Source organism: Fopius arisanus, unplaced genomic scaffold (genome assembly GCF_000806365.1).
Source record: "Fopius arisanus strain USDA-PBARC FA_bdor unplaced genomic scaffold, ASM80636v1 scaffold00056, whole genome shotgun sequence".
Taxonomy (NCBI): Eukaryota; Metazoa; Arthropoda; class Insecta; order Hymenoptera; family Braconidae; genus Fopius; species Fopius arisanus.
In genome coordinates this window covers 547,667-573,815 of record NW_011887795.1, presented here as the reverse complement: position 1 = coordinate 573,815, position 26,149 = coordinate 547,667, and the positions used below count along the sequence as shown (strand labels likewise).

The 26,149-nt window shown below is 34.8% G+C and overlaps 4 protein-coding genes across 4 annotated transcripts in view; 1 reads left to right on the top strand and 3 right to left on the bottom strand.

Moving 5' to 3' along the window:
- Nucleotides 1-459: 459 nt before the first annotated feature.
- On the bottom strand, nucleotides 460-4,088 carry LOC105268374 (uncharacterized). Its single transcript, XM_011307900.1, has 2 exons — nucleotides 1,917-4,088; nucleotides 460-1,452 (listed from the first exon to the last, which is right to left on the bottom strand). The coding sequence occupies exons 1-2, from the start codon at nucleotides 4,074-4,076 to the stop codon at nucleotides 760-762; spliced, it is 2,853 nt and encodes a 950-aa protein (XP_011306202.1). The 5' UTR covers nucleotides 4,077-4,088; the 3' UTR covers nucleotides 460-759.
- A 70-nt stretch (nucleotides 4,089-4,158) lies between these two features.
- Nucleotides 4,159-6,897, bottom strand: Polr1C (RNA polymerase I and III subunit C). The gene is made up of 7 exons (XM_011307899.1): nucleotides 6,764-6,897; nucleotides 6,622-6,681; nucleotides 6,364-6,554; nucleotides 5,486-5,670; nucleotides 5,123-5,311; nucleotides 4,488-4,727; nucleotides 4,159-4,396 (listed from the first exon to the last, which is right to left on the bottom strand). The coding sequence occupies exons 1-7, from the start codon at nucleotides 6,806-6,808 to the stop codon at nucleotides 4,266-4,268; spliced, it is 1,041 nt and encodes a 346-aa protein (XP_011306201.1). The 5' UTR covers nucleotides 6,809-6,897; the 3' UTR covers nucleotides 4,159-4,265.
- An 8,028-nt stretch (nucleotides 6,898-14,925) lies between these two features.
- Nucleotides 14,926-26,149, bottom strand: part of GluProRS (Glutamyl-prolyl-tRNA synthetase) — an 11,941-nt gene continuing 717 nt past the window's right edge. Inside the window, exons 2-10 of the mRNA XM_011307898.1 lie at nucleotides 22,458-22,600; nucleotides 22,190-22,369; nucleotides 21,009-21,750; nucleotides 20,224-20,823; nucleotides 19,588-20,035; nucleotides 18,688-18,930; nucleotides 15,772-18,404; nucleotides 15,260-15,403; nucleotides 14,926-15,118 (exon numbers count right to left, since the gene is read on the bottom strand). Coding sequence (XP_011306200.1) covers nucleotides 14,962-15,118; nucleotides 15,260-15,403; nucleotides 15,772-18,404; nucleotides 18,688-18,930; nucleotides 19,588-20,035; nucleotides 20,224-20,823; nucleotides 21,009-21,750; nucleotides 22,190-22,369; nucleotides 22,458-22,494 — 5,184 coding nt within the window. The 5' untranslated portion in view covers nucleotides 22,495-22,600 and the 3' untranslated portion in view covers nucleotides 14,926-14,961. The remainder of the gene's footprint in view (nucleotides 15,119-15,259; nucleotides 15,404-15,771; nucleotides 18,405-18,687; nucleotides 18,931-19,587; nucleotides 20,036-20,223; nucleotides 20,824-21,008; nucleotides 21,751-22,189; nucleotides 22,370-22,457; nucleotides 22,601-26,149) is intronic.
- Nucleotides 22,681-25,900, top strand: LOC105268371 (glyoxalase domain-containing protein 4). Its single transcript, XM_011307897.1, has 6 exons — nucleotides 22,681-23,003; nucleotides 23,079-23,128; nucleotides 23,444-23,709; nucleotides 24,416-24,571; nucleotides 24,834-25,009; nucleotides 25,393-25,900. Exons 1-6 carry the CDS (start codon nucleotides 22,914-22,916, stop codon nucleotides 25,504-25,506), a joined length of 852 nt encoding a protein of 283 aa, XP_011306199.1. The 5' UTR covers nucleotides 22,681-22,913; the 3' UTR covers nucleotides 25,507-25,900.

Sequence of the window (26,149 nt, the reverse complement as noted above, 5' to 3'; positions counted from 1 at the left end):
CCATTTGGTCTGTCATTTCGTGTGATTTTTTATAAACAATTTAACGCCTACATTTGTATGTGGAGATTGTTAAGATAAATTTTTGATAAATGTTGAAGTTCATGTGGTATTTAGGGATTATTTTTCCAACCGAAACGTCAATTATGATTAAGGGGATCCCCCTTCTAGCTAAAATCATCAATTATTTTAGTTTCTGATAAATTGTTAATCGGATTAACAATTATAATTATTTAAAAACTCGCGAGACTTACACGAACGTGCAATAATTTTCCTGCATTTTTCTAAAGTTTATTAATTTTTGGAAAATTCAGAAAAAACGCCGGAAAATTGTCGCACGTCCGTGAACCTTCAGGAGTCTTTATGTAATTATAAAATGTAATAATTGTGCATTTTTAATTAATTTTAAATTTAATTAATTAATTAATCCACTGGCAATTAATTCAACGACAAAATCACCGAAAAAAATATCATTAATTTATTAATTAATTCTGTTGAATTAAATGATTAATTATTTCATTGTCCTTATAAGGAATGGATTTGCCCTTCGAAACATTTGCAAAAGTTTTCAACTAGATGTTTTCAGTTCACAGAATCTACGATTCGCAAATCATAATTATGTCAATTCAAAGTTCGCCACTTCCTTCGTTAATTTACCTTACCGACAGCAAGTAAAGCCTTCAACTCGACGGTTGATAATCAAGGAAGCTGTAATCAACGTCGAAGAAGTTTGAATTTTTGAATAATCTAACCTGTCAATCTTCACTTTTTTCCCCCTTTCTTTTTCTTCGCCACAGGACTTCCAGTTGTCTTGAAAGCATCAAGGATCTCCTGCTGGATGACTTGAGTCTCCAGATCCTTCTTCTCCGTCTTCTTCTGGTACTTCTGTATCGCAGCAGGAGGAGAGAACTCAAACTCCATGTCATCGCCAACAGAACTGACATCACCCTCATCATCATCAGTCTTCCTGTCCTTCGTGACCTTGAACTGAAGAGGCTTCACGTCCTTGAGTACCTCAGGATGCTCCGAGTCCTCAGGTTTGACTGGATACATTGTGACGAAATAATCTCCGTTTTTCCTGTGGATGTGGAGAGTCGGAGGTAATTCGTGCTGATTTTCCACTTCTCGTTTCTTCCTCTGATTCCTGACAACGGACAAGAGACTCTTGGTCTTCGACATCTTGCCCTTCTTTCCTTTCACTGGAGTCACAGGTAGTTGATCGATTGAGTCAGGGTCCTTCTCCATTTTTGCCCTCACCAGAGCACTCCAGACTCCTCTGGAAATGGCACCTGGCTTCCATCCAACTCTGGGCCTAAAATTTCCAGACACATTGTTGATGTTCCACAACCAGCCCATGTTCCCTGGAACTCTCGCTCTGATCTCCACGCAACTTCTGTGGCCGAAACAACTCCGTTGACTCACACCCTCAACCATCCGCATCACTCTCTTGCCAACCTTGAAAGAAAATATTTTTTTAAACAAAAAAACACGAAAACACAAAGAATATTTTACACAATCTTATGTAAAATTTATGCACATCATTCAGTACAAAAACTCTATGGAAGAAATTGGATTCGTTCTCGTCTGATCAAATGTGCCGTAGAGTTTGCATTAAACAAAAACTGCGGTTGCTTTATGCCGATCTTTGATGAGGGGACACGCAACCAAGCCAATTGTGTGTAAAAAAATGACAATGATTATGCTCAATTGATAAAAGGTATGCACTACTATGCAGGAAATTTCTACCAAAAATAATATATGATATCATAATTTACGATTAATTTACCATATATTTCATTGCAAAATTTGCTGGGACGTTTTTTCCATCTAAATTAATAATAACAAAAATCCTAGTAATTGAAATCAAGGAAATGGTATCACTAGGAAGTGAATAAATCTTCGAAAAATAAAAGCCATACCTTAACATGACTGTAATTTCTCTCATAATTCTTCAGGTTCTTGGCTCTCTTCAAATTCAAATTCATATTCTTCCGTTTGGTGGACAACAAAGAAGCTCTCTTGATCTTAATGGTCTTAAGAGTCTCCTTGGACGACACATCCAAATCCGTTTTATTGATTTTCCTCCGAGAGTTGCAGACAGGCTCACCACAGGGTCCCATTTGTGGTTCCTTTATGGTCATGATTTCCTCCACAGTATTCTTCTCGTGATCCTCACGTTTTAATTTCTTCAACTCTGAGCCATTGATTTTGTTTCTGTCCTCGTGTCTCAACGGAGATCTCCAAGGTGCTCGAAGAATAGAACTGTCTTTTTTCATCATGGGCATACCCAGATAACTCTTCACTGGGTTTTTACTGTCTCCAACTGTTGGCAATGGTCTGTACCGAGGTCTTCCAAAAAAGGGACTCTCCATGGGATCCATAAGTCCCAGTCCTGCCATCCCTGGAACCTTTCCAATACCGTCCACGAACTTCTCAGCTTCTCTGAACGATTTTATCAAACAATCGATTCCGTAACATTTCTTCTTTATTTTCGATTGGTTTCCCATCTTCGTGTGACATCCACACCCCAGATGAGGCTCTCCCTCAGGAACAAATGATCTGCAAACACCAGAGAGAAGAGTCTGCATCGACTGAATCGGAATCATCACAGATCTTCCATCATTTCCTCCTCTCAATCTTTTATTTCTCATCTTTTTGGGCTTATCATAATTTTCCCATCGATTTCGAATACAATTCTCTTCATGTAATAATTCATCACCACAACATGATCTCTCCCCGCAGGGGAATTTTCTTGACGTCAAATATTTCGAAATATCGATATCTGATTTTTCACGAATTACTGAATTATTCGTTACTAGTTTTCCCTCAATTTCTGATAATCCTGGAGATTTTATGTCCTCTCCTAGAATCAGTGGAGGTATTTCCGGAGATATTCGACAGGAGGAACATTTAGTGAGATCCTCTGGTGTCTTATTCACGTCAATCCCCGATTTTGTCGGTTGAAATTTATTTTTTGAAGAAAATCTATCAAAAGATTTCATATTTTTTCTGGGATCTGGGGAAAGGGTCGCAGATTTCTCCTCAGCTCCTCCTCTTAATCTATTATTTTTTATATCTGGTGGTTTTCTATCACTTTTCCATTGATTTTCTAGGAAAATGTTTTGATTTGATAGCGGGAGGCCACTGCAGATGCCCCCAGGACATGATCTACCCCCACATGGGAATTTCCTTGGGGACAGATGATTTTTAATATCGAAATTCGATTTTTTAGGAATTAAGGAATCAGTCTTTTCTGTGTTCTCCACTTGCGCAATTACTGGAGCCTCTGGAACTCCTGGGGGTTGTAAGTCTTCTCCAAGACTCATCACAGATTTCCCCTGAGATTTTGGAGCTGGGGAACGTTCAATGAGATCCTCGCAAATCCTAGAAATCCCGATGATCGTCTTCGCCTCCGGTTTTTTATTTGGATCAATAACTCTTGATTTTGGTGTCCAGAATTTTTTCTTCAATTCTTCAGCACTCGGTGGCAGTTTGATACATGAAAATTCATCGAGGGAATTCGTGTTCTTGAAGAGAAAAGCTGTTTCGTTCGCGTGGAAGTGAGTGACGACGGATTCACCGAGGCAAGAAAATCTCAGGAAGACTTCAATGCTCCCAGACAATTTTCCGTTTTCATCCAATAAATTGTAAGTGTCTCGGACTGTGTAAGGCTCTGGTAATTTATGTGGATAGTTCATCGCTTTTTCAATCTCACAGAAACAACCGGAAATATGCAGCTCTGACTTACAGATCGGATCCACAGGCTCTCGGGGGCAGGGATCGGAGTTTGATCTGTAGATTTCGATAATCAAGGGATTGGCTTGCAATTTCTTCAGGAGCTCTTTCGGTTTCTTCGAGAAGATACAGGATTTTCCTGAGCCGAAGTCCACACCGTTGTCCTTCACTTTCTTGGAGAATTCCTCTTGATTTATCACAAATTCATCAAAGTCCAGGAATTTAAAGTGAACTGATAACGCCCCATGGTTTCTCGCGACGATCTCTGGTAATAAATTTAACTGATTCACTAAAAACTCTAGCATGTACAATTGTTCTCTACCGCCAATTTTTTGAGTGACCATTTTTAAGCTGTAGGTTTTAGTTTCAAGATTAAAATGGGAATAGAAGATGAAATTTGTTTGGAAGAATGTGAAGGAACTGGAGTTGAAATTTCAGAAGATTTAATTTTGATTGGTGTGAAGGAAGTTGTTTAAAAACACCTGAACGAATATTTGTTAGAACTACATTTACAAATACGAAATTCAGAGTTTTTAATATTTATTTTGCTCCTGACTGATCATATCCAATTCCTCTAGAAAACATCGACATTTTCCCTTTAATATTTTCACGGCGTCAAGAAATAACTGATGAGCAGGTTGAGCTCCCAACGTCTCGATGTTGACTAAAAAAAATGAAATGAATAAAAAATATTAACATTTGTTAATTACACATATTATTTACCTATTGTTTAAATTTTTTAATTTTCCACTTACATATGAAATGATCTGGAACTCTCGTGAGTTGAACAGCATCTTTTAAAGTGTCATGACGAAAAACATTCCTCGAACAGCTGTCATATCGGGGATTTTTTACTCTAGCTTCAACCTCACCATTTCGTTTCGCCACTAATTCAATTACACCAGGACTAAAACAAGTTTTCAATAGCTCTGCCTGGTCACCTTTTATTGGTCTCGTTAATTGAATGTCTGGTAATAATCTATAGGTCGCAGTGGCTAGAAAAAATTCATATAAAATAAATGAATCAATTAATTAATCAATTAATGGAAAGGATAATTTTTCATTGACCAGAATCTATATTTGAAAAGAAATTTGAAGATTTGAACACTTCAGATTAATTAATTAATACTTAATCATTTGAATAAAAAGTGAATAGATTTGTACTGTGAAATTTAAAAAATCGTGGTATTTTATTTATAAACGAAAGTTAATAGCATAAAGATATTTGAAAAATGATTAACTGAAGTGCCTAATCAAAATTTACGATTGTTTAAGGTCTCAGATTTTATGATATATGTTAAAGACATGTACAACTTTAGAAAAACTATTAAAATCATGGGAATTGATGACAGATGGGTTGAGAAATCCAGAGACATTCTTTTATACTGACCAACTGGTGAAAATTTAGCATGATCCTTGCCAATTCCCTTTACTGCATGCATGATGCAATGAATTTCTTGTCCAGGACGCATTTTACAGATGAGAATATCTTTTTCCAGAAGTCCCAGCTGCTCTTCTCCCTTTGGGTACAGCTCTGCTTGTCTGCCAATTGGTGCCCACTTGATGTCTCGACTATAAACTGGAAAAAAAAATTATAAAATTCAGAAATCGTACAAAAAATCGTATTCATCAGTTTTTCAAACATCTAAAAGCTGTGTAATATTTTATAACAAAATTATAGAGAAATGTGATTTTTAGAATTTGGTTTTAGTTAGAGGAGAGATTTTTTTTTTATTTTTGGGATTCTCCTCACCATTACTATTCCGGAAAATGTCCTCAGGTCTCTTTGAATCTTTTGGAGCATGAGGATTCCACGTGCAAGTGACTTTCATCTCGTATCTGAGGGTGTCCTGATCACTGGGCTCTTCCTCAGTGTTCCCAGAGTTCGTCGGGTATTCGAAGAATTTTGGATCTGCCTTAAGAGGTATCAGGCCCAATCTAAAACCACAAAAAATCCATTACAAACGATCGAAAAATTGAAAATTATTCATGAAATTTCAAGTTAAATAATTTGAAATTTCGTACAACTCTCAATTTGCAAGAAATGAATTTCCTCTTTTCCACTAGAAACAGGTAATTTCTTTGATTATTCAATTAAATTACATTTTTTCGGTCTGTACAACAAAAAAATTAATGAAAATAATGAAAATTCAGGGAATTATTTGCGTAAATTCCTCGTTAATTATATTGACTCAATTAAGAAGCAAGAACATATAAAATAAATTAAAAAATTGTTCAATTTGAAGTTTTCCAAACATTGAGAATTAAGTTGGAGTTGTTACCGAAAATTGTACAAATTTCTTAGTCTAGTAAAAATATCCATCGACTCTTTTTCTCGTTAATTACGGGAGCCTGGGGTGAAAGCGCCACCCCTTAAAAATCTTTGAATTCTTTATTTCACTCCCTTTTTTATGTTTGAACAAAGGTAAATAAACAAATGAATTATTTAACAATTCGTGGATTGATAGACTGTCAATTCCAATTTTCCAAAAACAACAGAATTTCTATTTTTCATAAACATTCTGTGATTCGAGAAAGAGATTCGACAGTTTTAGTTGCTACTACTAAATAAAAATTAAATAAAAAATGTCAATATTATGCCAGACTCCCCTAAATAGAAACTGGCTTTACCTATGTGCGAGGACCTCATCCTGGATTAAACTCGTGTTATTGAGAATGAAAACCTTTTCAATAGCCATCGAGGGAACTTCACTCAATAGAATCCGACGAAATGCATTGGCAAGTGCAGCTGAACACCCGATTACGTCAAACTCCAACTCTAGTCCATCCTCTGACAGTTTCACAACATTCACCTTAATTTTCTGCATAAAAAGTAATTAATAATTAAACGGTCGAGTTTTCTTTCAGAACTTCTGATTGTCAACTTGCCTTCATGTACTTGTTAATGTTCCATTCTCCTTCCACTTGGAGGTTAGTAAACTCTGAAGCCTAAAAAATTGTTATTTAAGTCACAATAAATGGGTTACAATTATTTTTTGGTGTGATTTAGGAATGAAAGTCGATAACTCACGTTTGGAATTCCATATTCATTCAATATTACACGTGGATTTGACATTTTGCAGAAACTTTGTGTACGTTAGGTTAAAGTTTTGTTGATGTTCTCCACGCGGGTTCACCGCAAGATCTCGATTTTATCTGAACTTATATAAATAGATAATCATCAATAATCTATCATTGCGTGTTGCGCCCTCCCTCTCTTGAGGTACAGTACTACGATGCCACTGGGGTCACTCAAATCCCCAGAACTGAGCCTCTACTTTAGTCAATCCTCTTTGATTCGAATTATAGAAATTGAAATTTTTCCGAATATCGAGGGCAGATCAAAAGATATTTTTTAAATCTTTACATTTTTTTATTTACTTTTTCCAAAATTATTGCCATAGTTTTTTCAACCTTCAAGAAGCTACCGGCGTTTTATCCTCAGTTTAAAAAAACTCTAGAATTTGATAAATTGTATTGTGATAAACATTTATAAATTCATCGAATTATATTTTATCGATCCCCATGAAATTCTATTTATTGCACCAACTGCTTTGTGATAAAATAAAAAAAGTTTGTTATTGTCCAGGAACCGTACTAGCTGCCGCTCCTCATGCCGGTCACAACAACAAGAGCACCATCTCAAAGCAATAATTCTCACATCAATCAATTCCCAGATGGGATAGGAGTGGGAAGGCAATCAAACCACGAGAAAAATAATAAATTCATAAATTTGGTTGGTCAGTATCTTCAGAGCGTCAGTAGCACATCGTCACGCCTCGGTAACTCTAGACTATTTCCCGCTCATCAAAAAAGGTGCCAGTTCATTCAATTCAATTTCAAAATTCATCCTTAATTCTCATTCTTTCAATTTATTTAAAGACTCAATTGTTAGGATTAAACAGGAATTATAAAGCAGAACGAAAAATAGCTGAGAGAACTAGGAAGTAGAGAAGCTCGAGCAGTTCGAAATCGTTAATTTTCCCTAGTTTATCCACTAGAATAAAATCTATTTCCAATTGTTTAAAGTATTAACTGAGTTTTTTACGTTTATTTTCTATATAAAAGAATAAAATTCTACGATGGACAATAGCATCACCTGAACACGAAGACTTGGAGAGGAGTTTAATATCTCAGTCTTTCTGTTTAGGCCGTGCTGCTGTTCCTGTCCATCAATTTGAATGGAATATAATCACAATACATTAATGAAATTATTATTGTCTAATCTAATATTGATTTAGAATTCTTGAGGAGTAATTACTGCACATGAATACCCAGGCCTTGAGACAGCTTCTAATATCTCACTCTTAGTATTCATGTCATGTCGTTGCTCTTATTCCTCTGCTAACAAAAATGTCTCAGTAAATCGATTTATAATTAAAACATTAAATTAAACTAAACTTGAATTAAATTAAACATTATTTAAACATTACAAAAGGGATAAACTATATCTACAGAATATTATGAAATATTGTTTAAATTTTGTTGCTGTTTTCAACTAGTGAAATCACATCACATCAACAAAAAGACTTTGAGAATGAATTTGATGTCTCAGTCGCATTGTTCATGTCATGTAATTCTTGTTATTAATTAATCTCGGAGAGAAAGCATGGAAGGGAGGGGGAACGGTCGTCATTAATCGGAAATTGTTGTTTACACAAGAGCTAAAGTATTACATGATTATGAAGACTCGAGAGTTTTCAAAATCTAAGTCTTTGTATTCCTGTGATTTTATTTCTCTGATTCTTCTCAACAACAAGTCGCGGAAAATAGTTTAATTAACGTTCTAGAACGGTGGAATAATATAATTGAGTTAAATTGAAATTCTACATGAATCTTTCGTTTGAAGACAATACGGATTTTTTTTACGGTTTTAATTTCTTTTTTTGGGGCATTATTACGGTAATTCTTGAAGGAATCGATGAACTATCGATTTTTGAAGGTAGAAATTAAATTATCCAAATCATCATGGGAATTCTATAAAAATTAATCAACATTTCTAGAAATTTAGACAATATTTATATTTTGATAATGAATTAAATATTAAAACACGTTCAACTGATTGACGAAATTTTCTCGAATGTTAATATTTAAATCCAAAAATTCTAATCTCTTCAATTCTGCATTATATTGAAGAAATTTCTTGAATTTAATGTTGAACTGATAGGATTTGAATTTATATTGGGTCACTACGAAATTATTCCCAATAATTCTCATCAAAAGAATTTTTTTTCGTTGACTCCGTCTTCAGGAATTCTAAAAATCGAATTATCCGCAAGAAGAAGAAACTCGTTCGTTGAAAATTCGAATAATATTATTGATATTGTTTTTACTTTTCATGAGATCATCGAAGACTGGCTCTATACCTTCGCATGACCATCGGATTATCTTATTAAAGTACTGGAATAAATTGATTGAAAGCAACGGATAATAAAGTCGGGGCTTTATTATTCGAATGTTTACAATCGATTGGAATTTTGAAAGAGAAATTGGAAAGAGAAAATTTATATGGAATGGTCTTACGTGTGGATTCCAGATATTCATCGTTAATACCGAAAAATTAAATGGAATTGTGTTGTGTAAACAAGAAGACTCAGGGGTAGCTTTGAAAGCCTCAGCCTTCCTTGTTTACACGATACCGTTTCTGATATATCAACATCAAAATCGATGGCGATGAAAGAAGAAAAAGCAAAATTTTAGTTCAGTAAATGAATTTTTAGGTAAATTGTATATTTATATTTCCATTTTTCTGTTTGAAGTGCTAGAAAACATAAAAGAGCATATTTCAGGCCCCTCTGTCTGTCTTCGATTCCGAGATATCGAAAAAATTTATTTTTTAAGCATTTATAATTTCATTACAAAATTAATGATTCAGATGAGAATTAATTCGTGAGGAATAACAATAAATCAATATAAATCAATTTTTATTCTCTGATGTAGTGTATATTTTGTGAATACATAATTTAAATTAAAAATACAATTAACAATGTGCAATTTATTGTTTTTCGGAAATAATGAACTATGAATATTTGAATTAATTTGAAAACAACGTCGAAACTTAATATTTCATGTTTTTTCTTACCGGGATGAACGATTGTTAATTAATAAGACGTTTGGAGATCATTATTATTGAATATAATTACTTGATTAATTAAGATCGTCTACTCTCATTTCAAATTATCGTAGGCATTTGTAAAAAATATTTTTGAGAAAAGTTTTGTATTTTATAACTTATTAATATAAATGTGAAATTATAGACCAGTATTATTATTATTATTATTATTATTATTATTATTGTTATGTGTGAAAGAATTTGACTTTAAAATAATTAGCACTTTCTATAACATTATACGTTCAGTCAAGACTTCCTCGTCAGTTCCACGAGGTTTTCCGTAAAAAAACCCATGTCATTACTCTATACTATTACAAACTAATGAATTAATTAAGAAATACCTATCATTAAGTATTAATTCGATTATAAAGATCTTAAAAGGCTATTGCGGTGGAAAGTTAATAATTGAATTCTCGCCGGAAGTAATGGAAAAAATCTCAACAGTTGCTCAACAGACTTTAAATATTTATAAAAACTAAATTAAATTTGTTGAAGATCAATAATTATGACAAAGAAAATAAAATGATGACGTTATTCGTACTGGATTTAAGGCCCGGGTGGACTGTCTGGAAAAGATAATTTACTCCAAAATTGGGACTTCTAATTACTCCGTCAATTAATCGTTTTTTTAAATAATTGTTAGCTAGCGTTCTAGCGGTTGTCAACAACTAGGCCGCTAGCTAACAATTATCGGAAAAAAACGATTAATTGACGGATTAATTAGAAGTCCCAATTTTGGAGTAAATTATCTTTCCCAGACAGTCCATCCGGGCCTTAAAATCATAATTTCAAACGCGTAATTTATCTTTCTTTTTCTGTCAAGACAATTGTCGGCAACATGTGCTAAGAAAATTAACTAATTAATGCAATGTGCGGTATTTAATTGATAATTCCACTAAAAACGATCACCGGAGTGAATCTCATCCGTTCTATGCATAAATCTATTTTAAAAAATAATGGCCATTAATATTTTGTTAATTTGCAATTCCCCAGATTACTGTGAGATAAAATTCCTGAGAAAAAAATTTTCTTAACCTAATTTAATTAAATCTACTGATTTTTTATAATTAATTCATATAATAGGGGTGGTAGTAAATAGTGAAGTATAAAAGAATTACGATAAATGTCCGGTTTATGTCATCCAATAGTCTCATAATAATTATCAGAAACTTGTATGTTTATAAACTATTTTTCACTATAACTAAATCGTTGGCAATTATTCATCAGAAGTTTCAGAAGGAAATTATGAATTTAATTAATAATTGGTTAAATGCTAATTTGAGATATATATTATTGAGTATTCAATACTGATTCTATAATTAATACTTATTAATTAGTTAATTAAGTATTAATAGCAAATATTATTATCAATTTCTGAATCATTAATGAATTAATCTATTAAGATTTGTGCAATGAAAATTCTGAATGTTTGTTAAAATTCATTTGCTCGATTGATAAAATTGTTGAAATGTTTTTTCTTTGTTTAAATTTAGGAATTAAAGCGAGAATCAATATTAATAACTACCAGTCTTATAGTTTCAGCAAAGATATGAAATTTGAAATTCGGAAAATTCTTTCTTCAATAATCTCATACCTCGTACGACCTTTACCCTAACTCTGCTTGATTTAATTACTCATCGCAGGTGATGTGAAAGTTGATATGTAGTTGATAAAGTGCATAAACAAATTATAATTAAACGAAAATCTAAATTCATTAAAATTCTTCCTCCAAGATTCCACACATGAACAAATTCAATAAAAACTCCAGAAAATTCATTAAACAATTATTAGAATTCAATACGAATTCTATCGGAAAACTTGAAAAATTATTAATTATGTTTATTATTATTAAATTTAATTTGGGAAAAATAAAATAGAAGCTTACGAAAAATTAATGGTGAAGCATTTAAAAAGTTAAAATCTCCCCAAATAAATAGATATGGCATAGATTGAGTGCAAAATACGAACAGAATTGTTTAATACTTTTTTATAATGAATTCACTAGATTTTCTATTAAATTTTTGAATGCGCAGCATCTAAACTATATTTTTTATCGCAATACCTAGTCTAGTAGGTATTTATATAATCTACCGTACAACTATTTAAATTATTAATTATTTATTAATTATTATTTATAGCTAAGTGTGAAATGGGCATCAAACGACAGCGCGAGGCAATATCAGAATGATGAATTATTACTGCAGTCCAATTTATGTGATTTTCCAACGTACTGTAATTAATTGCTGAGAGTTTATCTCAGTAATTATCAGCACGGAATCTAAAACTACTTAAAACTATAATTCTCTTCTAGATTTGGCTGTAACAATTTTCCTAGGGAATTGTCTAATGGAAAAGCCGCGAGTAATGAAAAAACATGAAATATTTGGGATTGGCTCCTACTTATTTTATACATTAGAAAAATAATCTATCGACTATTCTAGATGAACACAATCTGGTGAAATCGTAAGATGTAATTGAAACTGATAGAGAGGTGGACTATTCCTGGAGGAATCCTTGGGTAGAATTCATTCAGAACATTTCCATCGGCATTTGTTTGGAAAAAAACAAGAAAGATTTTTTTGTTGTTGTTTTACCTTGCATTGTTATTAGACCTGGATTTATTCTCGTAGAAAGTTTTCAGTGAATCTAGTGGAGTCTATTGTAGAATTCCCAGTCATCCATTGGTTCTTTATGAATTTGTAGTTGAAAAGTCCTGTAATAATAAAAAAAAATTATATCTAATTTTAATAAGAGAGAATAAAATGGATAGGAAATTAATAGAACAGATTTTAAAGAAAAAGTGAATGACATTCAATTTTTAATAGAAATTATTCTATTGAAATATTTTCTCTAGAATTTCTTTGACCTGAATTGTTTATTGAAGATTTTAAATTAATTTTTCCTGAGTTTTGAGTTTAGTTGAAAAAATAGGATTCGTAATAGATTCTTTTATTTTATTTATCCTTCAAAAATTTTAAGTACTCTTTCAACTTTCTGCACGAGATAAATGTTAATGAAATAAATTATATTGACGAATCGAAATTCGATTCATTTTTTCTCTAGAATATTTTATATTGAAAATATAAGAAGAATCGGGAAAGGTTAATAGAAAATTTAATAGAAATCCAAGAAAATTGTTTATCGAATTCATTCCGTTTTTCTGTTAATTTTTTTTTGTCTGAGGAGAATCTTTTATTCTATGAAAATAAATCATTAACTTACGTTTTATAACGGGTAACCAATACCATCACTTGGCGTATTAGATCGGTAATTGCAGGAAAAATGTCTATAGTTTTCGGGAAAATGGGTGATCATCCTCAGTTCCTCGGTTTCAATTACTCTCACAAAATTCGGAATTCCACATTTGCCCAGAGGAATTCTCGCATCCTTAAAAATTCCAAATAGTTATCAAACTAATATTCATACTATCAATTATCAATCTAAATAAATCATTGAATAATGAAAATTTAAGAAACTAATTACTTCCGTTTATAGCATGCATGCAATTATCTTTTTCTGATTAAATTTTTCATGGGTTTTCCTTTAATTATAGTCTGTAATCCCCCAGATTAAAATACGAGAAAGTATTTTGAATGAAATTCTTCATCATTTGGATAAATTAAATAGAAATTCAATTACAGAAAACGCGCGTTATTCCTTCGATTTCCGTGAAAATTGCGAAGAACTCTCGATATATTTTATCTTATCGGCAGTAGAATTTTTCTAGACAATTCCTCTCTATACATGTGATTAAATGTGTCACAGTTTTGAGAAAGGAATGACGAGAAAATGTCCGGTAATATTGATGCCTCCCCAGAAAATATTTAATTTACCGTTAAATCGATTCATCAAATCAAAATCGATTCTCATCCAATTCTGATCTTACCAATTTTCCGTATAACTCCCAAAAAATATAGACAATACGTTGAATAATTAAAAATTAATTTACCAGTGCTCCATTTTGATTTTGAAAACGCGTCGCTCCGGATGTTTCTGCAAGTGTCTGCACGAGGTGTTTCCGCCATGCATCAATTTTCCAAAAATCGGTTGATTTCAAATAATTCCAAATTACCGGAGATTTTCCGTCCAATATGAAAATACTAATGCACATGAGTTATAGGTGCATATGTTAAATGCTTTTCATAAATACTTATAAAAAACTTTGATGTTGCAGGTTCTAGAAGCGTCCCCGAGTCTTCAGGAAAGACTCGGGGCACTCTGCAATGCACTGCTGGTCACAAGAACACGAATTTTACTGTAGCCCCACGATGAATCACATCTGCAGCAGATGGGGGATGTAACTGACCACCCTCCACTCTGGAATTCGTCCTAATATAATGGGAACCAATGGTGGGGGCAACCCAAGGTTGAGAAAACTGACCTGGACTTCCAACTAGAAATTGTCTTGAAAATCTCCTTAATATTTCATTCCACCGATCGGTAGTAATCCCTGTTTCACTCATATTCCTCTTCACAATTGTTGATATCAATTACGATTTGATAACGTTAATTTTTCGATTACTTCATTAATTTATTCGTTCATAATTTTCAAAAATTATTTTTAATAACTGATCGGTCGTTAATTGGGATTATATTTTATGTTTCATTCTGCTATTCTCAACTAGATTTTTTCGTCAATGATTAATTAGACTCCAACTCAATTCCTTCATTTTTATATTATTTTTTGTTATTATTTTTCTTTTTATGAATTGTATCAATGGAATAATTCAACTTTTTTAACAAAAAATCATACAAAATATGAAAATTCCCGATTTTCAGTTAATTGTTTGTCGATCAACTAAACAAATACAAATTGAGGAATTACTGCGGAATAGTAGACAGGCCAAAAATTTATTTATCGAGAAATAAACGATGAAATAATATCGAATTCATTGTTATAATTTTGTACTTTGAAATCATTCACACGAAAATTATTCACTCACTCTCACACTAAAAGTGAAATTACCAGTTATTCCAGGGATATTTTATAATGAGAAATCAACAGAACAAAAAAATGGAATATATACAAATTTATTGATATAAATTCCACTGAAACTAGTAATTAATGTTATTTATATTTTCCATTTGAAAAAGTTGTCTTTTTTGTTCTCTCTATTTCAATAACTCCTTCCAAACAGAGTGAAGAATTTCGGTCTCTCTGAACATTTGGGGTGAATGCATTTTAGTGACTCCAGAGACACTTTGGGTTGATCGAATGGAATGCAGAGACTCTTGGCTCCCATTGACGGTGCCCCAGGCTCTTCATCGTCACTCCTTGAAAACACGAAAATTACATCAACTCAGGAAAGGAATATATTATTATACACAATATTTTTATAATTATAAAGGATTATAAAGAATTATAAAGAATTATAAAGAATTATAAAGACTTAAAAACTTTTCCAAACAAATTACCTTGTGCTGTCAGCTTTAATCTGCTCCTCACAACTTATACCTCCACAGAATGGCGAGAGCAACAGGTTCTTCTGATCCAACAGTTTGCAGAATTCGTTCCAATCATTCGTCTGCTTCACGTGACTTTGAAGCTCAGACTTTGCCCTGAGACATAATATAAATCATTCAATCATCAAATTTGGAGAATATTTAACAAACAATGCGTTTTTCCATAACAAAATCATTTTAGAAGGATTAATATCTCATGAAGTCTCGGTAATTATGAATTCCTAGTGAACATATCAATGGATATTTCCCGGAGGAAAATTTCTTCCTCCAATGACTCAATTATAAGTTTTTTTATAATTACACTCGTTGAAAAAACGTTCTTGAGGAAAATGTTTAGCGAATAAAAATATTCTAGTTGAGTAAACTGGGGATGTTTATAAAAAATGATTGAAAATGATCTGTAAAAAATATTATTGCTCCTGAAATAATTTATCGCAAGAAGATTGATTTCCTTGAAAACTTACGTGGCAAACATATTGTTATGAATCTCCTCCAGCAACTGTTTGATCTCGTTCTTGGCCTGGGTCCTCTTAGCCGTCGTCTTGGCGGAAGTATCCCTCCTGACGAGTGTCACCTCTCCCTTCTCCAGATCCTTGAATCCCACCTCAATCCTGACAGGAACTCCCTTCAACTCCCAATGATTGAACTTCCACCCTGGACTATAATTATCCCTATAGTCACCTCTGACCTTCACTTCCCCGCCTTCCACCAGCTCTGCCTCCAGCTTCTTGCACTCCACCATGAGCCTCTCCCTGTCCTCAGCACTAGTGGCGGCAGTGATACCACAGGGCACAATAATTGCCTGAACCTTCGCCACCCTGGGAGGCAGAACCAGCCCCTTGTCATCTCCATGGACCATAACCATCACCCCAATGGTCCTCGTAGTGATGCCCCAAGAGTTTTGATAAACATATGTCTTTTCACTTCCCTCCTCTGCTCCCTCCACCAATATCTCAAACATCTTGGAGAAGTTCTGCCCCAGGTGGTGACTAGTGCCTCCCTGGATAGCCCTTCCACTGGCCGATATGTAAGCCTCAACTGTAGTGGTATAATCTCCACCTGCAAACTTCTCCTTGTCACTCTTCCTTCCCCTGACCACAGGAATAGCAAGTAAATCCTCATAAATCTGGGCATAAAGATCCAGAATGACGAGCACCTCTTCATCGGCCTCAGGTTTTGTCAGAAAAGCTGAATGTCCTTCCTGCCAGAGGAACTCCCTGGTCCTGAGGAAGGGCTGGGGATGCTTGAACTCCCACCTCACGACGCTGTTCCATTGATTTAATTTTAAAGGAAGATCTCTGTGAGACTTGAGCCATTTGGCATAGAATGGGTACATCACAGTCTCAGATGTTGGTCTGATGGCGATTGGCTCGGCTAAATCGGAATCTCCACTTTTTGTCACCCACGCCACTTCAGGGGCAAAGTCAGCGATGTGATCCTTCTCACGTTCCAGAGCAGCTTTTGAAACGAACATGGGAAAAGCGCTGTTTTCCACTCCTAATTTCTTAATTTCTCCATCGAAAAAGTCTCTGATCGCCTCCCACACGGAGAAACTCCAGGGTCGGAGGATGTAGCACCCGGAGATATCGGAGTATTCGATCATTTCGCCTTTGGTGATGACCTGGGAGAACCAGTCTGGAAGATTCTCATTTTTCTTAGCCTCGAGTCCTAGACGAGTTCCTGTCTTCGAGGGCTCTTTCTTCTCTTGCTTTTTGTCGACCTTAGGTTTATCTTTCTTGGGCTTCTCCGATGGTTTCGAGGTCTTCTTACTGGTGTCTGCTGGTGGTTTCCAATCCTCTCCAGTTGCTGTCTTATATTCATTCTTCAGCTTGAGTAGAGTTTTCACTTCGTCGTCGATGACGCCTTTCTCTGCTTTTTTCGATTTCAGTTGACGGATTTTATCTCCTTGCTCAGCAATTTGTCGGGATAATTCGTCAGCTTTATTTGATGATGGCTCGGCCGATGGAGCCGTTGGAGACCATTCTTTACCAGTTGCTGATTTGAACTGGGACTTCAGAGAGGAGAGCAATTTGATTTGCTCCTCGATTTGATCGGCTTGTTCTTTGATCTTTCGAGAAAGATCGTCAGGATTATTTGAGGATGATGAAGCAGTGGATTGTGGGGCCTGGTTGGGCTTCTTTTCCTTTCTTGAAGCCTCTTTGTAGTTCTCCTTCATTGCTATGAGGTGCTTGAGATTTTCTTCCACTATGTCCCCGTCAGGTTTTGCGGTTTTCAGGGCCGGCACCGTGTCACCTTGGTCTGTTCCTTTCTTGTGGGAAGTCACGAGATCCTTTGAGGCGGATGATGATACTGGGGCTTTTACCCCAGGCTTCCAATCACTCCCAGCTATTTGTTTATATTCAGCTTTCAAAGCCAGTAGTTTCTGAACTTCAGGATCAATTACACTTTTGTCTGATTTAGCTGATTTCAAGTCACGAATTTTATTCCCCTGGAGTTCAATGCTCTTTATTATCTCCCCCAGGTCTTTGGAAGAAGCTGGTGCAGATGATGATGCTGGAGCTGTTACTCCAGGCTTCCAATCACTCCCAGCAATTTGTTTATATTCAGCTTTCAAAGCCAGTAGTTTCTGAACTTCAGGATCAATTACACTTTTGTCTGATTTAGCTGATTTCAAGTCACGAATTTTATTCCCCTGGAGTTCAATACTCTTTATTATCTCCCCCAGGTCTTTGGAAGAAGCTGGAGCAGATGATGACACTGGAGCTGTTACTCCAGGCTTCCAATCACTCCCAGCTATTTGTTTATATTCAGCTTTCAGAGCCAGTAGTTTCTGAACTTCAGGATCAATTACACTTTTGTCTGATTTAGCTGATTTCAAATCACGAATTTTATTCCCCTGGACTTCAATGCCCTTTATTATCTCCCCCAAGTCTTTGGAAGAAGCTGGAGCAGATGATGATGCTGGAGCTGTTACTCCAGGCTTCCAATCACTCCCAGCAATTTGTTTATATTCAGCTTTCAAGGCCAGTAGTTTCTGAACTTCAGGATCAATTACACTTTTGTCTGATTTAGCTGATTTCAAATCACGAATTTTATTCCCTTGGAGTTCAATACTCTTTATTATCTCTCCAAGGCCCTGTGAAACAACCGGAAAAATCGACGTGAAAAATGATATATCGACGATATTTTAGTGAGTGTTGACACATATGGAGCAATAAAACAGTTAAAAGTTCAACGTGGCGAGTGAATCGACAACTGACACAGCAGTCACCACTGACTACAGAGAAAGTATTTTACTCCCACCCTCGACTCCGTCGGGTTTAAGAGGTGGGGACACACGAAAGGAGTCAGTTACAACGAGGAAAGGAAGTTGATTCAAGATATGAGATGATGTAACTCGAGGAAAACATAAAAAATACCTTTTTGCTTGAACCGCCAACGGCAGCATTTTTTTTCACTGCTGGAGGAGCTGCTGATGAAGCGGTTGAGGCGACGTGTCCATCAGGAATGTGAAAAAGAATCAGGGGCTGCTCACGACAGGAGAAACTTGTTGCTGACTTATAAGGAACGTCACAACGGAAAAAGCCCTTTCGTTGGAGCTGAATTATCTCACCCTTTTTCACACGTTTCAACTCGAATTCTCCAAGAAGTTTTACTTCTTTCTAGAAAAATAAATATCAAATTCTACATAGAGTCAATCCCACGTCGAATCAGTGATTCGATTTTATCAATTATTTTTTCCGAAGTCTTTCATCGTATGATAAAGCTCCAGTTAAACTTCTGGCCTTGAAAAATTCTTTTTGACAGAGTTATGATTTTTTTTGTATGTAATTAAATCTAATTATTAAATCAGTTTAATGTTGATTAAGAGAATTCAATATTTTGGATCAAATAGTTGATGAGTTTGTACATAAATAACAGGGATAACACGGATTGTTATGGATTTTATTTAAACACAGAATTACTATTTTCCAAAATATGACACGTGAAATTTCACACATTATCATCGATAACTCTCGATCAAATGGATGGAATTGAAAAATTCAAAAAGCATTATGAGGAAGTCGTTGAGACCTTTAAAATTTTCCGCAATATATCCGCATATATTACGCCAATAGCTACGATAATTAACAATAAATCGATATTTTGCGACAAGAACAAAATGCGACAGAACAAAAAATGCTATCCAAAATGGTATATTAATATTCGTTTGCTAATCGTTTGCTTTGGAAATATAAAAGAATTAAAGATAAATGGAAAATTAAAATCACATTTTAACACTCAACATGCTCCTTTCCCAGTAATAAAATAGTACTCACCCTCGTATCTTTAGCCACGAAATCCTTAAAATCATCATCTTTTCCCAGAACAGGTTTACTGATGATATGATCAAAGTAGACAGCATAACAATTGAGCAACTCTTCAGCGGAGACTTCTTTAGCTGGACTCTTGGCAGCCAACCACGTGAGTTTCACTGTATTCTTATAATCTTTATTATCAATATTCAGTTTAGCATTGACTGCCGTTATGACTCCATTCTCCTTCTTGATGGCCTCAATCATGAGATTTCCCCAATTGATGAAGGTGGCATTTTGCCCTTCTGTAAGGGTCTCAGCATCAGTTCTCTCGATTAGCACCAATGGACCAGTTTTCACTTCCTTTGTGCCTCGTGATGGATCCTTGGGATGATTCTGAACAGTTAATACCCCTTCAATGGCTCCACTGACATGAACTGGGATGAGTTCATCTTCATTTAATGCAGTATATCTAAGAAAAGGGTAAAATGAATGAAATTATTACCTTTTCCAGTTTAAAACATTGATTTTCTCCACAAAAACTTTATAACAAAAAATTATACTATTCTATTCAATTAGAAATATTCTCAATTGAAAACACTGACTCATTTTTTTGAACCTAACTAATTTAGGTAAAATAAATTCCTGAAAAAAACCTACCTGACGGCAACAGGATCGACAACTTTCTTATTAATACTCCAGATTTTGTCCCACTCCATGAAAACAACGGATCTAGAGCTGCCCTGAGAAATGATGAACTGTTTCAGGCCCTCGACGGTCATTCCCCTCCTGAGGATACCCCTGACTGTAGGAAATCTGGGGTCATCCCAGCCATCGACAAGCCCCTGGTCGACAAACCAAGTCAATTTCCTCTTGGATAAGACAGTATTCGTCATATTCAGTCTGGAATATGCCCAAACGTGCGGCTTCCTCAAGCCCAGGGCCTCGATAAACCAGAAGAACTGGTCATCCCTATCATGGTACTCAGTTGTCCTCAATGTATGTGTGACGTTCTCCACTGCATCCACAATGGGACAGGCGAAGTCGTAGGTTGGATATACCTTGTACTTTGTTCCAGTCCTTGGATGGGGCTCAGGCTTGCATCGATAGATCGTGGGGTCTCTCATACACCCATTGGCAGATTCATAATCTATTTTAGCCCTGACACAGCACTCCTGACCTCTCTTCGATCCTTTCTGCATCTCTTTCCACAACTCCAGGTTCTTATCCACTGGATTGTCACGATTTGTTGATGGCAATCTGTGAGGATAATGGAGATTAGAATTGATATTGGAATCATCTGTAAAATCGAAAAGGAGTTGTCATTAATTGAGGGGAAGACGAGGGAAGACAACCAACAACCAACCAACAATACAACCAACTGATGAATTAAATTTACACATTTGAGATTGAAGTCAGGAAAAAAATCAAATTAGATAACAAACCTCTTCTCCCGGAGCTCCTTCATGGTTTCCCCTGGGGTGTCATCAACAAAAGCCTTTCCCTCCTTAATAAGTTTTTCGCAATATGTCAACATCAACTCAAAGTAATCAGAAGAATGGGTGAACCTGTCGGCCTTGACCTCCAGAAGTCGCAGGTCCTCCAGGATAGCCTGTTCGAATTCTACGGTTTCTTTGGCTGGATTTGTGTCGTCGAATCTCATAATCAGTTGTCCCTTGAAGGTTTCTGCATAATAGGCATTCAGAAGAGCTGCTTTAGCGTGTCCAATGTGAAGAAAACCACTAGCTTCTGGTGGAAAACGCACAACGACTTTCCCCTCTTCAGCCCCAGGAAGTTCGATGAATTTTCCTTCTTGCTTCCTTCCTTCCGGTGAAGGGATTTCTTTTGAAGCCTTGGCGATTTTCGAGGACGCTGATACGGCTTGGGAGGGTTTTTTCAGAAGAGACGAGTATTTCTGGACTGATGGCAGGGACGACATCTCGTTGAACCACCGGTTGACGTTGCAGTAATTCTGGAAGTGTGCAGGAGTGTAGAATAGTCCCCTCAGGGTTGAAAACACGAAAATATCAGCGAGAGTCAGACGTTTCGAGACCAGCCAGGTTTTCGTCACTAGGGCCTTGTCCAGGAACTCAATGGATGTAGGCCAGGATTTAACAACTGAGAGGGGACCCACGGCGAAAGAAATCCAGCTGTCTACTTGGGTCCTATCGATGTTGTTGTCACCACCTGCAGAAATTTGTTGATTTATTAATAGATAAAAAGATTCTCAATGAATAAAAATTATGTAAATCATCAAAATCCTTTTTTGCACTTGAGGTATCAGATTATCAAATTGATGTTATAGAATAATGCACTAATATTATAGAACAATCCAATTTTAAAGAAATTAGCAGTTGATTAGTACAGTAATAAATAATATTAATTTTCACATGAAAAATTTGATATTTATTGATGGAATTTGATTGTTCGATCCGAAGTAATGACAAAAAATGTCAACATCTGAAAAAATTGATAAGAAAAAACGTCGGCTTCATGAATTGTGTATTTTCAACGCGTTGCGTGTTATAAATAAATTGAGGCCTGTTCCCACGATGTGTAAAATTAATTGAACGAATCAACCAGACAAAATGTTGAATAAATAAATAAAAAATAGTTTAAAACTCACCATAAAGATCGGTATCAACAGTTCTGGCTAAAAAGCGTCCAACATCAGTGCTAGTTTCGCAAAAAACTTTTCCATCAATCAACAATTGAGCACTGATTGGAGATTTCAATTCTTTTGATAACTCAACAGTAATTTCCCCCTTTTTCGCTGAATTGACGACTTCTGATGCAATCAGGGCTCCTAAAGTAATAAAAGACATAATTATGGTCCAACCATTTATCATTAGCCGAAACAACTTTCTGGCGATAATTTTTTGTGATTTTCTCACCCAGTGGGAGGTCCGCAACACTCGCAATGAGTTTCATCGTTATTTCAATAATTTAAACCTTTCAATAAGGGGTTTTCCTTTTTAGAAGGAGAAAATATGGAGCTCCAGAGGTTAGGATTCCACCATGTGCCTCACGCCGACCTCTGGAAATTGTGATCAAGACTTTTTTTGACAGACAATCAAGGAAAAAAAAGAAAGAGACAACTAGCGGCATCTGAAATGTTGTTGTGATGGCCTTGAAGTTAGAATTATCCGTTCACCGGTTTGTAAACCAATAAGAAACGATTTGATACAGGTTTTTGTCATTATTGTTATCTTGGCGTTGATTAAGACATTCAAGAGTGATTAGACGTTTTTACTTCGTGTTGGATTCAGTGGATTAGATTATATTCAGCAGGTTTCTGGATTGAAGATCCATTCTTTTATTTGATTAAATTTCTGGGAAAGTTGGGGATCATGGTGACTGGAAGGGCTTTGCACTTCGTTTTTAAGATTCCAGATCGACGACTGACAGCTAAATTTTATCGAGAAATATTGGGCATGAAAGTGAGTTTTTTCAAATTATTTTTTGGTTATTTGAGAGAATTCTGTGGTAAATAATGACGTATGATTCTGATACAGGTGTTGAGACACGAAGAGTTCAGTGATGGATGTGAAGCTGCTTGCAATGGGTGTGTATTTTTTATTTTATTTGCAAAAAATCCATTTTTACGAACGTACTCGACAAAAAATTCATCTCTCAATAATAAAAAATGAAACAAAAAATGATTAAGAAATGTTGAGGTACTGTAGACCCTTACAAATTTATTCTTAATTTTTGCATTCTTAATTTTAAACATTTTCCCATGTTTAAACAAACATAAATAGATAAATAAAGTAATTAGCAATTAATCCTTTTTTTGTAAATGGAAAAATCAGTCGTAAAAATGAGTCGAATTTATGTAACAATTCACTTTTTACTAATCAGCATTTAATTATGATTTTAGACCATACGCTAATCGTTGGAGTAAAACTATGATAGGATATGGACCCGAGGACACCCATTTCGTCATCGAATTGACGTACAATTATGGCATAAAGAACTACGAAACGGGAAATGATTTTCAAGGAATTACGATACGCTCCAAGGATGTTATAGAGCGAGCTAGGAAAAATAATTGGCCTATGAGTGAGGAGAATGGAATTTCTGTGCTTCAGGCACCTGGAGGGTATAAATACTTCATCATAAATGAGCCCCAAGTTGCTGGCAAAGGTACATTAGTGTCTTCACTTAATTTTTCTTTCTAAATGACAATTTTCTTCCGAAATTGATTGAAAATTGTATCCAAAATCTTCATATTTTGCCGAGACGTTTAATACTTTTTTTTTCTTAGACCTTCCATTTCTTTTGCTACATTCTGTATTGTACAATGTACCTTTTTTTTTCCTGTAATTCTTTTCGATAGATGACACTAAAAATTGATAGATTCTCATTTCTGCCTGTTCCTATCCACTTAAATTCTCTTTGGAAATTCTTGAGGGAAAGATTTATTTTTCAGAAAGTCTTCAAAGGGACAGCCATAAAATATATTGAATAGAAAAACGAAAATCTGTTTTCAATGAAAATCACAAAAAAACAGGAATGTCTTTTAGAACGCAAATGAAACGTTCAGACAATTCTCTTTTCGAGTCTTTAAGGGCCGGATGTAGTATCTCCGAAAGATAATTTACTCCAAAATTGGGATTCCTAATTACTCCGCCAATTAATTGTTTTTTCCGATAATTGTTAGCTAGCGTTCTAGTCGTTGACAACCGCAAGATCGCTAGCTAACAATTATTGAAAAAAACGATTAATTGCCAGAGTAATTAGGAACCCCAATTTTGGAGTAAATTATCTTTTCCAGATAATCCAACCGGTTCTTAAATATTTATCAAACTATACATGATGGACTTCATAACTGACCTTTTTTTTTATTCAGACCCAGTGGAGAAGGTCTCACTATCAACTTCAAATCTCGAAAAGAGTATTTCTTATTGGCGAGATATTCTCAATTTGAAAGTTTATGATCAAAAGGACAAGACGGTCCTTCTGGGATTCGCCGACGACCAGGCGAAACTGGAGTTCAAAGATATTGGTAATTACTTCAAAAATGATTATTAACCATTAACACACAAAACATTTATGCAAACACAGCACGCTAATTAATATTATCTCGACGATTATAGGCTATCTATAGATCTATAGGTTAGGCTCTAAGAAAAAAAAATCGAAAGACTTTTTTATAGGTGCGATATGGATTCACAAAAAATAGTACATACATGACACATCGACTGTTTTTTCCACTCCTCAATTCTTTATTAGTAATTAAATTATTATGAATTATTTTCCGAATGTAGGGGTCTCAGTAGATCATGCAAAAGCCTATGGAAGAATAGCCTTTGCAGTTCCACATGCAGAACAGCCAGAAATCCAGAAAAAAATAAAAGATTCTGGCCATAAAATTCTAACGGATCTGATAACTTTGGAAACACCTGGAAAGGCATCAGTTCGGGTGATAATTTTAGCGGATCCGGTAAGTAAACCATCAATACAAAGGCAGTACATGAATTAACATCGAATAGTTTGAAATTGTCACATTAGCTTTGTGCATAGGTAAAAAACACTAAATTTATCTCTTGTTAATCCAATATAATACAATACAATGGTTAATAATCCTATTTAATAGACTAGTTATTTAAGTTTTATTTATTTAGATCGTGATTGCCATACGACATTTATTTTACCACTTATTCTAATTTTGTTTTGTTTCTTTTTGTCAGAAATCAATTTAAATTTAAATTTAGATAACGCAGATATTTCGGTTTTAATTGATGTACTGTTTTTGTAGTGACGACATGATCATTGGGGAAAATGCTAGAGGCGTAATTATAATGATGTTTAATGTAATTTCCTTAGGATGGCCATGAGATCTGCTTTGTCGATGAGGAAGGATTCCGTCAGTTGTCTGTACCCGACTATCCCAGCGAAAAAATTCTTGATAGATTCATCGAAAAAGATCCAACTAATTAAAACAGTGGAACTAGGTCCATTCGTTTTATTCGTGGAAAGTAAATTACAACTTATTTTCATTTTCGAGAAAAGAATGAAGTTAAAAATTCAAGAAACATCTTGAAAAATTTACAATCATAAGTGAGATATTCATTTTAAATCTATAAATTTTTGTTTATTTTATAATGTTGTAATGAATAATTGATGTTTTGAATAGAAAACTTCAAATCGAAATAGTATTGACACTTTTCACAAACAAAATGTCGAAGGCCTGGATTTTGTACTGTTTTATAAACTATCGCATATCTCAAGTAGAATTGTTTAACTACCGGATGTGAATAATCTTGCGAGATATAAAACGAAAAATCTGTTATTGCAAATAAACACAAGACAATATATTTTCATTATTAATAAATAGCACTATTACGAATCAATTTAGGATCACATCCTAATTATAAGGGGGGAGCGGGGTCCAGGGGGCGCAGCTCAGTAGCAGTGCCCAAAATTTCAGTGAATACCTCCTTGATTTTCATGTTCTCTTGATACTTTTTCAAAAATTTTGAATTTTCAAATTTCAGTGAATACCTCCTCGGATCTCCTATTCTCCTGATACTTTTTCGAAAATTTTGATTTTGAAAATTTCAGTGAATACCTCTTCAATCTT

What these genes read in the sequence shown, in the direction of transcription:
- Polr1C (XM_011307899.1), bottom strand. Translation starts at nt 6,808, where the DNA reads ATGTCAAATCCACGTGTAATATTGAATGAATATGGAATTCCAAAC. An exon ending in ACATTAACAAGTACATGAAG is followed by an intron (nt 6,555 to 6,621) that starts GCAAGTTGACAA and finishes CTTTTTATGCAG; the next exon opens with AAAATTAAGGTGAATGTTGT. An exon ending in CATTTTCCGGAATAGTAATG is followed by an intron (nt 5,312 to 5,485) that starts GTGAGGAGAATC and finishes TTTTTTTTCCAG; the next exon opens with TTTATAGTCGAGACATCAAG.
- LOC105268371 (XM_011307897.1), top strand. Translation starts at nt 22,914, where the DNA reads ATGGTGACTGGAAGGGCTTTGCACTTCGTTTTTAAGATTCCAGATCGA. An exon ending in TGTGAAGCTGCTTGCAATGG is followed by an intron (nt 23,129 to 23,443) that starts GTGTGTATTTTT and finishes TTATGATTTTAG; the next exon opens with ACCATACGCTAATCGTTGGA. An exon ending in ACTGGAGTTCAAAGATATTG is followed by an intron (nt 24,572 to 24,833) that starts GTAATTACTTCA and finishes TTCCGAATGTAG; the next exon opens with GGGTCTCAGTAGATCATGCA.
- LOC105268374 (XM_011307900.1), bottom strand. Translation starts at nt 4,076, where the DNA reads ATGGTCACTCAAAAAATTGGCGGTAGAGAACAATTGTACATGCTAGAG. An exon ending in GAAATTACAGTCATGTTAAG is followed by an intron (nt 1,453 to 1,916) that starts GTATGGCTTTTA and finishes TTTTCTTTCAAG; the next exon opens with GTTGGCAAGAGAGTGATGCG.